This window comes from Triticum dicoccoides, chromosome 7A (assembly GCF_002162155.2).
Source record: "Triticum dicoccoides isolate Atlit2015 ecotype Zavitan chromosome 7A, WEW_v2.0, whole genome shotgun sequence".
Classification (NCBI taxonomy): domain Eukaryota; kingdom Viridiplantae; phylum Streptophyta; class Magnoliopsida; order Poales; family Poaceae; genus Triticum; species Triticum dicoccoides.
In genome coordinates this window covers 79,979,574-79,992,733 of record NC_041392.1, presented here as the reverse complement: position 1 = coordinate 79,992,733, position 13,160 = coordinate 79,979,574, and the positions used below count along the sequence as shown (strand labels likewise).

The 13,160-nt window shown below is 43.4% G+C and overlaps 1 protein-coding gene and 1 pseudogene across 1 annotated transcript; one reads left to right on the top strand and one right to left on the bottom strand.

Annotated features, from left to right (window-relative positions):
- Positions 1 to 2,566: 2,566 nt before the first annotated feature.
- LOC119330886 lies at positions 2,567 to 10,215 on the top strand (annotated as a pseudogene).
- Positions 10,216 to 11,058: 843 nt separating this feature from the next.
- LOC119334586 (acyl-acyl carrier protein thioesterase ATL4, chloroplastic-like) lies at positions 11,059 to 12,553 on the bottom strand. The gene is made up of 5 exons (XM_037607126.1): positions 12,287 to 12,553; positions 12,083 to 12,183; positions 11,723 to 11,832; positions 11,511 to 11,606; positions 11,059 to 11,415 (listed from the first exon to the last, which is right to left on the bottom strand). Exons 1-5 carry the CDS (start codon positions 12,517 to 12,519, stop codon positions 11,260 to 11,262), a joined length of 696 nt encoding a protein of 231 aa, XP_037463023.1. The 5' UTR covers positions 12,520 to 12,553; the 3' UTR covers positions 11,059 to 11,259.
- Positions 12,554 to 13,160: the final 607 nt, after the last annotated feature.

Below are 13,160 nucleotides of genomic sequence, written 5' to 3'. Positions count from 1 at the left end.
GAGGGATTTTACCCCTCGCTACTACTATGGCATGTCCCGGAGGGACACGGTTGAGACCTCTTAGTAGTAACGAGGGGTAAAAACTTAGTAGTAGCACGGGTTTATAACCCTCGCTACTACTATGGCATGGCCCAGGCGCACGGTAGAGACTGCTTAGTAGTAGCGAGGGGTAAAAACCAGCGTTGCTGCTATCAACTTAGTAGTAGCGAGGGTTAAAAACCCATGCTACTACTATGGCATGTCCCGGGGGGCACGGTAGAGACCGCTTAGTAGTAGCGAGGGTAAAAAACCAGCGCTACTGCTATCAACTTAGTAGTAGCGAGGGTTAAAAACCTGCGCTACTGCTACTTAGCAGCAGCGCCTGATTTTAAAGCGCGCTGCTGGTAAGATTCTGTGTATAGGCTTTTTCCTAGTAGTATGTCACTAACCACCATGGGTGACAGTTTAACAAGCGGTACTTTTTTTAATTGAAACATGCATGCTCTAGTATTAAAATCCTCGTCAACACGAAGGTAACGTATTATCACGTACCATTGCGTATTTCCGTCGAACTCGATCAATCAACCTCACGTCACTACTCCTAGCAAGACATTTCCAAGTGCTCAACCACTGTTAATTTGCACCGTGATGCAACTAAAGAAAGGCTTCACGTACGTGGGAAGGGGCGAGATCCTGGTGCCCAATATTCTACAGAGGTTCATTGACTCTGACCATTCTAGTCTAACCACCTCACCGTCGACGTCCAAGGAATTCTATACCGGCGAGTCCTCGCATCCACGCTTCAGTAAAAAAGAAAAGAATAAACAGGAGGCACGAACGCATGTGTGAGAATAATAATAATAATTAACGAGACTATGTGTGTATTTTTTTTATATGGCATCAGCTATATGAAAATATGCTTTGGTTCCTGGTTGTATCTACGCCCTATATGGAAAAAAGCTTCAATAATTACAAAAAGAGCAAAAAAGTTGGAAGTTTTTTTTAGAGTAAACTTGACTTTCTTTTGCACTAGTATGTATTTTTTTTCAAATTAAAACCAGGGTTGACTCCGGGGCAAAAAAAACAAAATTTATATTATAGGTCACTGTTCACACTAGTTTGGCCAAAAATTTGTAGTTTTGAAAAGAAGTCAAGTTTTTTTTTTGGAATTTTTTTCACAAGCACAATAGAGGGTCAAGTTTATTTCATTTTTTTTTTAGATTTTTTTGACTTTCTATTTAATTAATATTTTTCACGTAAAGTGTAGATACACCCAGAAACCAAACGTCCACGCCCCTCATTAATAAGGTAGGTTGTAGTGGGGGTAACTTACCTAGCAATATAACCCATCTCAAAGCAAACTTGCTGATATGACAAGTAATAATAATAAGAGAGATGTTTATGGTAATTAATATTTTAGCGTAACATAATGTATCCCAAAATAAAATAAACCTATATTTAAATAAATAAAGACTTGCATGATACCACATATATTACTACACACTATAAAGATAATAATATAGAGGTGCCTGAAGGCTGATGGCGCGGCCGACGGAGTGGAAGGGAGGTATATGCAAGCCGGGGCTAGCGTTTGAGTAGGGCGGCAGGGGTCCGACAAGGCCTGGGCGGCAGAGTGGGTTGTACATCGCAACGTCGGTATCGGACTATGCCGATAAAGAGTAAAGGTAGATGGACAAAGTGAGAAAAGTGGGGCTTTAAGTAGGGTTTTTGCGCAGTCCAGCTGTGTGACGCCTATATGAACACTGCCTGGACGTCCGCAAACCTTCCTAGATTCACGTTGGGCAGCTTTGCCTTTGAGTTTGTGATAAATTCAAATGCACGAACCAATCCGTAGACATTTGATGCACGACCATGAATGCCATAGAGTATCCGCACCGCGATATCGGTTTTTAACCCTGCTTTATAAATAAAGCAACCATCATGCCCATACAACAAGTTCAAGCGCAACAAAAAAAAACATAAATTCTTTGAAGAAAATACTGCCAAGTGTCCGAAAGCTCAGGTTATCTCCCGTGAAGCAGGACCCCTACAACAACAGACATCTCATCTATCATGTGGCCAAACCAATCATGATCCTCTTTATCTAAGGCCAAGCCCAACGCATCGACCTAAACAAACACATATTTGGTCCGTCTTTTATCCGTTTGGGTCGGCTGGAGGTACGCCGTCCGCTCGCTTCCTCTCAAGTCCGGCTAGCGCACCCAACCGACTGACCCATTTCGATCGCCCCACCAAATTATCATCATGCAACAAATGTATACGTTCGAAAGGGCCAGCAACCAGCATACATGGCAGCCTATAAAAAACAATCATAGTTCTTACTGGCACACTTGCCAGCGGCCGGGATACTTGACAGAAAAAAAAACCCGGCCATAGTTATTACTCCTACTACGTAGTCGCAACACGTGGCCACCGAGCCCAACCCCGGAACGCCGCAACACGTGGCCACCGAGCCCGCAGTTATTTACTTTGTACCGTATGTACGGGCGATCCTCCTCCTCCGCCTCCGCCGGCGCAGTGAGTGACGCGCCGTCCCCCGCCCGTAGCAGCAGTAGCACGACGCAATAAAAGAGCTTTGATGCGCCGAGCCAGACCTGCTGCAGCTGTCTGCTCCACTAGCGGCAGCCCTTCGTTCGTCAAGCTCCCGGCAGACCGAGACGCCGAGGAGGGCGGCGCCACCGGAGCACTCGCCGGCGGCCCAGAGGTCAACACTCTGCACCATTGCTTGCTTGCTTGCTCCACGCATAAAGGGTCTCGGCCCAGATAAACACCCTGTCTTTTCCTAGGTGTCTCTGTGTGTGTGTGTCCGTTTGTGTGGGGGTTTGGATTTGTTGCTAGCAGTCTCCTATCCTCGGATTCTCATGCGAAGTTGCTCCAGTACGAAGACTGATTTTCGTCCATATATGTTCTCTGTCTGCTCCTTCTTGGAGCAGAGCGTCTCTTCTCTTGTCCTAAGTCCTAACTCGCTTTCCTCCTCTTCATGGCCGGCGCAGGGCAGAAGAAACGGGAGCTGCTGATCCACCTCGAACCACCACCAGATGGGGATGGGTTCCCTCACAAGTAATAAATCCCCTCCTCAACCTCCTCCAGTCCTCCTCATGCACCTTTCCATCGGCAGCCAACTGAAATCTTGGAACGCCATGCTCTGTAGCAGGTTCTTCCTGGGCGACGAGCTTGTGCGGGAGCCCGATATGCTCCGGCCAAGACGCCACCTCATGCGCTTTGAAGCAAATACTCGACTCCTCCACCTGCATCAACCATCTGGCGGCGGCCGGCGTCGCGGCGCTGCTCGTGCTCCAGCTGCTTGTCAAAATTCCTCAGAGCAGAGCGTCCGCGCGGCAGCTCGTCACGTTCAGCTCGCCGCTGCACTTGGCTGCTCTCGCCTTCAGTGGCATCTTGGGTTTGACTTACCTCGGGCTGGGGCTGTGGAGTAGCTCTATTGTCACATTATCTCAGGGACTGAATCTGACCCTTGCCGGCTTTGCTTTCGGCGTCAGGCCTCGGTTTCTTGGGGTGGCATTCGTGAGGATTTGGCCGGCCTTGCTGACCGTCTACGCGGCGTTCGTCTGCTCTTCCTCGGTTGTGGCTATTGTTGCAGGGAAGCTGATCACCGTCAAGGGCTGCTTGGATGTTCTGTGCTTACCAGGTGCGGTTGTCCTGCTCCTTTATGGCATTCGGCACAGCCGTGACGAAGAGGGTCATGGAGGAGCTGGAAATGGTTTGTACAAACCCCTCAACACGGAGACAGGCGGTGAGGTAGCTGATTCTGAGACTCATCAGATCACTCCCTTTGCCACCGCTGGTTTTTTCAGCGAGATGTCGTTTTCGTGGTTGAATCCTCTGATGAAGATGGGCTATGAGAAGCCCCTTGAGGACAAAGATATGCCACTATTAGGTGCCACAGATCGAGCAAAGAACCAGTACTTGATGTTCATGGAGAAGCTCAATGACAAGAAGCAGTCGCCGTCGCACGCCACACCGTCATTCTTCTGGACTATTGTTTCTTGTCACAGGCGTGCCATCTTGGTCTCGGGTTTCTTTGCTTTGCTCAAGGTTCTCACCTTATCTACAGGCCCAGTAATTCTCAAGGCATTCATCAATGTGTCACTTGGGAAAGGGACCTTTAAGTACGAAGGCTATGTGCTCGCTGCTTTAATGTTTGTATGCAAATGCGCCGAATCACTGTCACAGAGACAGTGGCATTTCCGCACTCGGAGATTAGGATTGCAGGTGAGGTCACTCCTGTCAGCAGCTATTTATAAGAAACAGCAGAAGCTATCAAATGCAGCGAAGGTGATTCACTCTTCTGGAGAAATTATGAACTATGTGACCGTCGATGCCTACCGGATTGGGGAATTCCCATACTGGTTTCATCAAACATGGACAACAAGCGTTCAGCTTTGCATTGCGCTGGCAATTCTATACAATGCGGTTGGTGCTGCAATGATTTCATCGTTGATTGTCATCATTCTCACCGTACTCTGCAACCTTCCATTGGCTAGATTGCAGCACAAATTTCAGAGTAAACTTATGGAAGCACAAGATGTGAGATTGAAGGCCATGTCCGAGTCATTAGTTCATATGAAGGTCTTAAACTTTATGCATGGGAAGCCCACTTCAAGAAGGTCATCGAGGGGTTAAGGGAGGTTGAGTACAAGTGGTTGCAAGCATTCCAGCTTAGGAGGACATACAATGGTTTCCTGTTCTGGTCTTCTCCTACTTTGGTTTCGGCCGCGACCTTTGTAACATGCTATCTTTTGAAAATCCCCCTTGATGCTAGCAATGTATTCACCTTTGTGGCAACTCTGCGTCTCGTGCAAGACCCAATTAGGACGATACCGGATGTTATTGCAGTTGTGATACAGGCTAAGGTTGCTTTCACTCGGGTATCAAACTTCCTTGATGCACCTGAGCTAAATGGGCAAGTTCGGAAGAAATACTATGCTGGCCTTGATTACCCTATAGCGATGAATTCGTGTAGCTTCTCATGGGATGAGAATACATCAAAACCAACTCTAAAGAATATGAATCTGTTGGTCAAAGCTGGAGAAAAGATTGCAATTTGTGGAGAGGTAGGATCAGGAAAGTCGACGCTTTTGGCTGCTGTACTTGGAGAGGTCCCCAAAACTGAAGGCACGGTATGTTTTTTTTAGCAACACCATTTTTTCATGAAATATCTGCCATATTCAGAGTTTAGACATTCAGACATGCTTATAAGAAACATAGCCTGTTGACAGCAGCAGCATGTTCAAAGTTGTTATGTTCGATTTGCGAAGTTTTTATATAAATTATGCTTGACAATATTTGCCAACATGAAGTACACCAATTCATTTTTTTTTCATAACATCTTAATATCAAATTCTTGATGTTTGCACAAAACATTTCAGATCCAGATATGCGGGAAAATAGCATATATTTCTCAGAATGCATGGATCCAAACAGGAACCGTGCAAGACAATATTCTCTTTGGATCGTTGATGGACAGAGAAAGATACCACAACACACTCGCGAGGTGCTCGTTGGTCAAGGACCTTGAAATGTTGCCATATGGAGATCGTACTCAAATTGGGGAGAGAGGAGTAAATCTTAGTGGTGGTCAGAAGCAGCGCGTCCAGCTTGCTCGTGCACTATACCAAAATGCAGACATCTATCTTCTTGATGACCCTTTCAGTGCTGTTGATGCCCATACAGCCACAAGTCTCTTTAATGTAAGGATCATATTTAGCAGATGCAGATTATATTACTATTTGGTTGTGAACGGTTTTACAAAGCTCTTTGTTACAGGAATATGTCATGACTGCTCTATCAGACAAGACTGTTCTTTTGGTGACCCACCAAGTTGATTTTCTACCTGCATTTGACTCCATTTTGGTACCTCCCTCCACTTCGAAAAATTCACCATTTGATGTTGTTCCTCTATAATTTATTTATATTTATATGTAACTGGCATTTTGTTTGTTTGTTGATGTCATCTAAAACTAGTGGTGATTTTTGGCAGTTAATGTCAGATGGAGAGGTTATTCGGTCTGCACCTTATCAGGATCTATTGGCAGATTGTGAAGAATTTAAAGACCTTGTAAATGCCCATAAAGATACGATGGGTGTCTCGGATCTTAATAACAACACACACTCTCAAAGAGCTAAGGAAGTATCAATCAAGGAGACAGTTGGTATTCATGGAAGCAGATATGTCTATACAGAGTCTGTGAAGCCATCACCGGAAGATCAACTGATCAAGAAAGAGGAAAGAGAAACAGGGGATGCAGGAGTTAAGCCTTATATGCTTTACCTGTGCCAGAACAAAGGCCTCCTGTATTTCTCTTTGTCTATGATTTCCCACACATTTTTTGTAGCTGGGCAAATATTACAGAATTGGTGGATGGCTGCTAATGTCCAAAATCCTCATGCTAGTGCGCTGAAATTAATTTCCGTGTACATTATTATCGTAGTTTGCACAATGTTCTTCTTGCTATCAAGATCTTTGCTAGTCGTGGTTCTCGGGATGCATGCATCAAGATCCTTATTTTCCCAATTGCTCAATTCATTGTTCCGAGCACCAATGTCCTTTTTTGATTCTACTCCTCTAGGAAGGATTCTTAGCCGGGTAAGAGTTCATAATCAAATGACAACTAAACATAAATTCAGTTACATTTTACACCCAGAGGTTTTCTTATGATGGATTAACTTGTTCTCCTTTCATCTAATGCAGGTCTCTTCAGATTTGAGTATCGTTGACCTTGATATTCCATTTGCCTTCGTGCTTAGCCTTGGTACCAGTTTAAATGCATATACAAATCTAGGGGTATTGGCTGTTGTTACATGGCAAGTTCTATTTGTAGCTGTGCCAATGATAGTTTTGGCAATTAGGTTGCAGGTATGGGGTATAACTTTGTCTCTTTATTTCTAAGCATAATTTCTGTGATTATTTTTTGCCTGCTATTGTTGTTTTTCGTATTCAAAGTTCTCATTAACTGAAACGTGTTATGTTGGTGATGCAGAGGTACTATCTAGCCTCGGCCAAGGAATTGATGCGGATCAATGGTACAACCAAGTCTGCTCTAGCAAATCACTTAGGTGAATCAATTTCAGGGGCTATAACAATAAGGGCCTTTGAGGAAGAAGATCGTTTCTTTGCAAAAAACTTGGATCTTGTTGACAAGAATGCCAGTCCATATTTCTATAATTTTGCAGCAACTGAATGGTTAATTCAACGCCTGGAAATAATGAGCGCCGCAGTTCTTTCTTCTTCTGCCTTTGTAATGGCTCTTCTTCCTCAAGGGACTTTCAGCCCTGGTAAGCAATTATATAAACACCACGTTTTTTTGCGGGTTATATAAACACCACGTTGCTTTAAATACTGGACAAAATTAAGTAGCTAGTTCGTTCTATGGCCATCGATGGTTGCAACTGATTAGCAACAAATGTTAGATGCACTGCCATGTAAATGTTGCTACCTTTTCATTGCCTTCTAGCCGAGTTTGGACAAGCTTTTGTTATGACAACATACTTGATACCCCCTCCACTCGTAAATAGATGACGTTTTAGACATGACATGGGTCTCGAACAAACTTATTAAGCCGTTACTTACTGCTGTATGTATAATCGTATATGTTTGTAGAAAACAAGAAGAGAGTTACATTATGAAAATAATATTGATGAAAATCTAATGATAGTATTTTGACCTTGCCAATCCAATTTTTTTAAATATAATAGCACTCTAAATTATAAAAGTTTGACAGAATGCTTTCTAGAATATTTTGTTTTTATTTAATATTGCAAGTAAGTTATACTTGCCGTGTTCTGCCAGGCAGAGTATGGGGAATATAAAACACCGTACATTTCTCAGGCTACCACGTTCTAAATATCATACTTGCCATGTTCTGATGATTTTATGGATATGTTTGTATCTCTTATGAACATTTAGTTCTAGTCTTAATGCTTATGTGCCGTTGTCAACTCATATCTGAATATTAACATTACAGATAGCAGAGTTAAATATTTCCTTGCTTTCATATCTGCACAGGTTTTGTGGGAATGGCATTGTCATATGGTCTTTCTTTAAATACGTCATTTGTTTCCTCTATTCAAACCCAATGCAACATTGCGAATCAAATAATCTCGGTGGAACGGGTGAGCCAGTACATGGACATACCAAGTGAAGCAGCAGAAGTTGTTGAAGAAAATCGTCCGTTACCAGATTGGCCCCAAAATGGCAATGTGGAGCTTAGGGATTTGAAAGTAATGAAATATAAATACTTACATGTACACCAGACAAGGTGAAATCCTGTGAACACTTCTAACAAATTTATGCGATTGATTTTCATTCAACAGATCAGGTATAGGAAAGATGCCCCCCTTGTACTACATGGAATTACTTGCAAGTTTGAAGGTGGAGATAAGATTGGTATAGTTGGTCGAACAGGGAGTGGCAAGACAACGTTGATTGGCGCATTGTTTCGCCTTGTTGAACCTGCTGAAGGAAAAATAATTATAGATTCTGTGGATATCAGTACGATAGGCTTACATGACCTGCGTTCTCGTTTGGGTATCATTCCACAAGACCCAACACTTTTCCAGGGTACAATAAGATACAATCTTGATCCTCTTGGGCAATTCTCTGATCAACAAATATGGGAGGTAAGAATGATCTTGGTAGGAGTGTACAGCCGCGTCTCCCACCAACCGAGCCCCATCTCTTATTTTATTATTGTATATGTACATTCAAAAGATTTTTTTGCGGGTCGCTAAAGTGGTTACTCCATTTACTATGCTGCAGGTTCTTGATAAATGTCAACTTCTTGAAGCTGTCCAGGATAAGGAACAAGGATTGGATTCACATGGTAGGAAACATCCCTTCATATATACTTTGGTTTCTGGAGTTCATTTTTCTAAAATTTAAAAAATTGGGTAAACAAAAAACTCTGCTCTAATCATCTCAGAAATTCAAAATAGGTGTGAGAATACATGTGCAGTAAATATGTCAAACTTTTAATAGTCCTAGGCGTATTAGCTATATCCTTTTTCTAGCATGATGTTTGGAACTATCTCATTCATAGTACTGATCAAGATTTGGTCATAATAGTTGTGGAAGACGGGTCAAACTGGAGCATGGGCCAAAGGCAGCTCTTCTGTTTGGGACGTGCGCTTCTGAGAAGGTGCCGTATCTTAGTTCTTGATGAAGCCACAGCCTCTATAGACAATGCAACAGACGCTCTCCTTCAGAAAACTATCCGGACAGAATTCAAACATTGCACCGTTATTACAGTGGCCCACCGTATACCAACAGTCATGGACTGTGATATGGTACTTGCAATGAGCGACGGTATGTTTCTCTTGCATACAACTTATAAGAAATACAATGTTTTTGTAGAATGCCAAATGTGCTGTGGATCTTCCCATACTAATGAGTTCTATATGACCACTTTCAGGGAAAGTAGTGGAGTTTGACAAACCTACAAAGCTTATGGAAACTGAAGGATCTCTGTTTCGCAAGCTGGTCGAGGAGTACCGGTCACACACATCGAACACAGATATTTAAAAGGGAGAGATTGTCGATTTCATTTGTTTGCTTGCTGCAGTTTTCCAGTGATAAAACATAAACCAGCTTTTGCCTTTTGGAAAAGAGATATGCTTGCCTCAACAAAAAAGAATACACAGTAACCTATGCTTAATGCCTTCAGAGGCATTCATCTGCTTGGTGCCCGAAGAGAAGACAGTGCCATCTGCCAGTTCTCGTCTTAATATTTCTTTTGCTATCTATTTATTGCTACCTGAAATCCTGTGCGATTTCCTGAAGAGTTTCTGAAGCTGAACAGAGTACATCCTGAAGATTTCCTGAAGACCGCGCTGATCAGCAGACAGCAGGGCTATTTTTCTTTGCTGAGCAACATCAGCAAGGCTAAATGGGAGCTCATTCATAGTATTGGCAAGGTAACTGCAGCTCATCAAACTGATCAGTAAGGGCCTTAGGCCCATTGCACCCCTGCCTGGGATACGACTTTGAGCATATGTGTTTGCTTACAATGCTATGGTAGAATCTTTTCTCGACTAGCTATTCGCCCGCGCATCATTTGTACTAGCTTGGCAGTTTTTATGCTGAACCCAGTGACTTTATAAATGAGGTTTCATGCGATTGGTTTCAGTTCTGTACGCTTTGATGTATTTCTCCAGTGAAAAGCAGCTTGCTTTCGTCGTTAACAACCGTGTTTATATTGCGATGCACATAAATAGTAGTATTTGTTTTTGGTTGTACACTGGATGACCAAAAAGGCTTTCGCCCCGCTTTATATATAAAGCAAACCGTTGTACGCTGGGTATAAAGCATTGCAGTATCTATCATGACAAGACTGGCACTAGAAACCATTCAGCAGGCATTCGATGTTAGAGTTGAGTCACTCAACTGCCCCCTCTTACTGAGATGTGCTTCACACACTCTCAAATAGACCTGTGCATGGATGGGTCGGGCTGGGTTTGGCTTGGCATTCTGGCCGGGCTCGGGCCTCGTTTTGTAGCCTGTAAGGTAGGTCGGGCTGAGCTTCTCTTTTCAGGATTTTGGGCTGGGTTTTTTGGGCTTTGGACAGAACTTGCACGTGTAAGTATTGAAAATCGTTGTTCTGATCCGGCTTTCGACTTAACTTCGGGCCAGGGGCCAGGCTTTAGAAAAGAGGATAGTTTGGGCTTCTAGCAAGGCTTGCGCTGATAATTTTAAGGTGGGGCTTTTATAAGCTTGACATGAAACTCGGCCCGACCTGAAATATGCTCAGGTTTACTCTCAAACACAAGCACACAATACTAGCACTGAAGCTTAGCTGAATTACTCGCGATAATTCAAAAACCAAGTGAACAGTACATTAAAAAAATACAAATGCAAAAATATATGAAAATTTTAGACATCCAACCTTGCGCACATGAGCATCTTGAATGCCTAAAAATTTCAGATTTGTTCGAATTTTGTATTTTTAAATTTACTGTTCATGCCCAGATGTTGTCGAAACTTTTATTAAGAATATTATGGTATAATATTTTTTTATTTTTTTTAGAAAAGGAGGATTACCCCCGGTCTCTGCATCTGGGCGATGCATGCAACCATTTTATTAATTATTCACAAAGACATTACAAAGTAGTACATCAGGTAGTCTGAAACCATCGTCTTAGCAATATCAGATAGAGTAATTTATACAGGCTATAAAGCATCGTTCACAAATTCTTAACAGGTTCAAGGATGAACATCTTGTGTCTACAACACCATGCACAGGAAGTTTACGACAACACTTTATAACTTGTAAGCTGGTCTCCACCCTCGTCGTCCTGGGACGAGAAGAAGCGCTGCAGCTTGAACGACATCTCCGGGAAGACGCGGGTGGGACGGTAGTCCTTGTTGAGGCAGACGACGGTCGCCGTCGCTTCCAAAACAAGCTGCCATGCCATGCCATGCATTAGAGGAGATCAACGGGCGCGTGCGTGTGGGATGATTGATCTGTACAAGGGGTGGTGATCGTTTGTGCGCGTACCTCACGGTTTGGCAGCGTCTCGATGATGTGATCGACGAGTATCCGTGTGCCCTTTATCTGGACGAGCCTCACCTTGACAACGAACTTGGCACCTCGCTGGGCATCAATCAGTATACCAAGAGAGAATATGGTTAATATGAAGTTTGAGGTTTCCGGGTTTGAAAATAAAAACCTTGAGGTTCCCAGCCTTAAAGATTTCGGATGTGACATACTAGTAGAGGCTTGAAGTACTTGAGGTTCAATTCCAAGACCGCCATCGCGTTGCCGGTGCGTGCTATGGAGGTCATGCTGAAGCCAATGCTCGCAGCCATCTCCTCTCGAGCTTCATGTAATTTTAAGTAGAAATTAAGATATAGTCGTGTGCATCAATTAATACAGAGACTGTGGTAGATAGTACATGTCCATATATACTACTCCCTTCGATCGGAATTACTTGTCGCAGAAATGGATGTATCTAGACGTATTTTAGCTTTAGATACATCCATTTCCGAGGCAAGTAATTCCGAACGGAGGGAGTAAAAGGTAAATAACCCGAGCTCTGTGGTGGATAGTAGTATCATTTTGGTGCTAACCTTTGTGGATGTAAACGACATACATGGCATTGTGAACGACTCCATACTGGTCAAGCTCGCTGTCATGGACGGTCATCTCCAGTTCGAAGAACTTGTCTGTCCTAATAATCGAGTCGCACAACAAACCACAAATTTACGGAGCTATTACATTCGACAAAATGTTCTCCAATGAATGTAAAACTAGCTTAATTAATTTATAAGAACCTTAGTTGTACATCTTGGCCGATGTTGCCGTTGGAGATTCCTTGGGAGCAAGTGGCAGGAACGGCGAGAGCCTCCACATGGCGGCGGGGCCGAGACGAACAGTGAGAGAGCAACACGAGGTGTCCGGGGAGAGAACATGTAGCTTTAGATCTAGCCCATGCAGCATGGGATAAGGAAGCTGGTGGGTGTTGTTGGGTGTGGGGAGCGATGTTGGTAGCAGCAGGCTGCTGCATGGTGCAGGAGGGAATTGCACTCTTTGTTCTCTCTTCTGAGGCCTGGGGGTATGGTATGGTATGCACATGCCCGTTTATATAGGGCCGGCGCTCACATGCTTGTGTGGGGCTTCGTTGTTGCCACCTTAAATAGATGCCATCACCTACGTGCTGTCTTTTCCGTATTGATCAATCATGATTCATGAATAATATTCTGAGGTCGTGGCCAACGCATAGCCCTGTACTACTGCTCCGCATGCCACCTAGGCTCGGACATTGGCTCGGATTGTCAGTTGTAGCGGCTGCTCCATCGAGTCGATGGATAGAAGGAAGAGAAACAAAGAAGAGAGAGGAAAGGAGAAGAAGAAGAGAGAGGCAGTACATCTGCTTAGCAGCAAGTCTTACTATCAGTAGGCTGTAAGAATTAAAGTGTTATATTTTTACTAAGTTGGACAAAAGAGAAAAGGAGAGAAGGAAAGACAACTGTAGATTAGTAACAGCCAGCTGCAGCACGAGCTCTAAAAAATATTATAAAAGTGTAAGATGGATCATATATTAATAAAGTATATTTTTTAGTAACCATTATAAACATTGGCTATTAGGTAGACTAGAAAAAAGTCCATTTTACTACCCTGAACAAATCTCATGGTTCCCATAACACC

Bases quoted from the DNA above. Each gene is read 5' to 3' on its own strand.
- LOC119334586 (XM_037607126.1), bottom strand. From the start codon at position 12,519: ATGCAGCAGCCTGCTGCTACCAACATCGCTCCCCACACCCAACAACAC. The intron at 12,184-12,286 runs GTTCTTATAAAT...CTCGATTATTAG, and splicing joins GGCCAAGATGTACAACTAAG to GACAGACAAGTTCTTCGAAC. The intron at 11,416-11,510 runs GTACGCGCACAA...ATGGCATGGCAG, and splicing joins AGACGCTGCCAAACCGTGAG to CTTGTTTTGGAAGCGACGGC.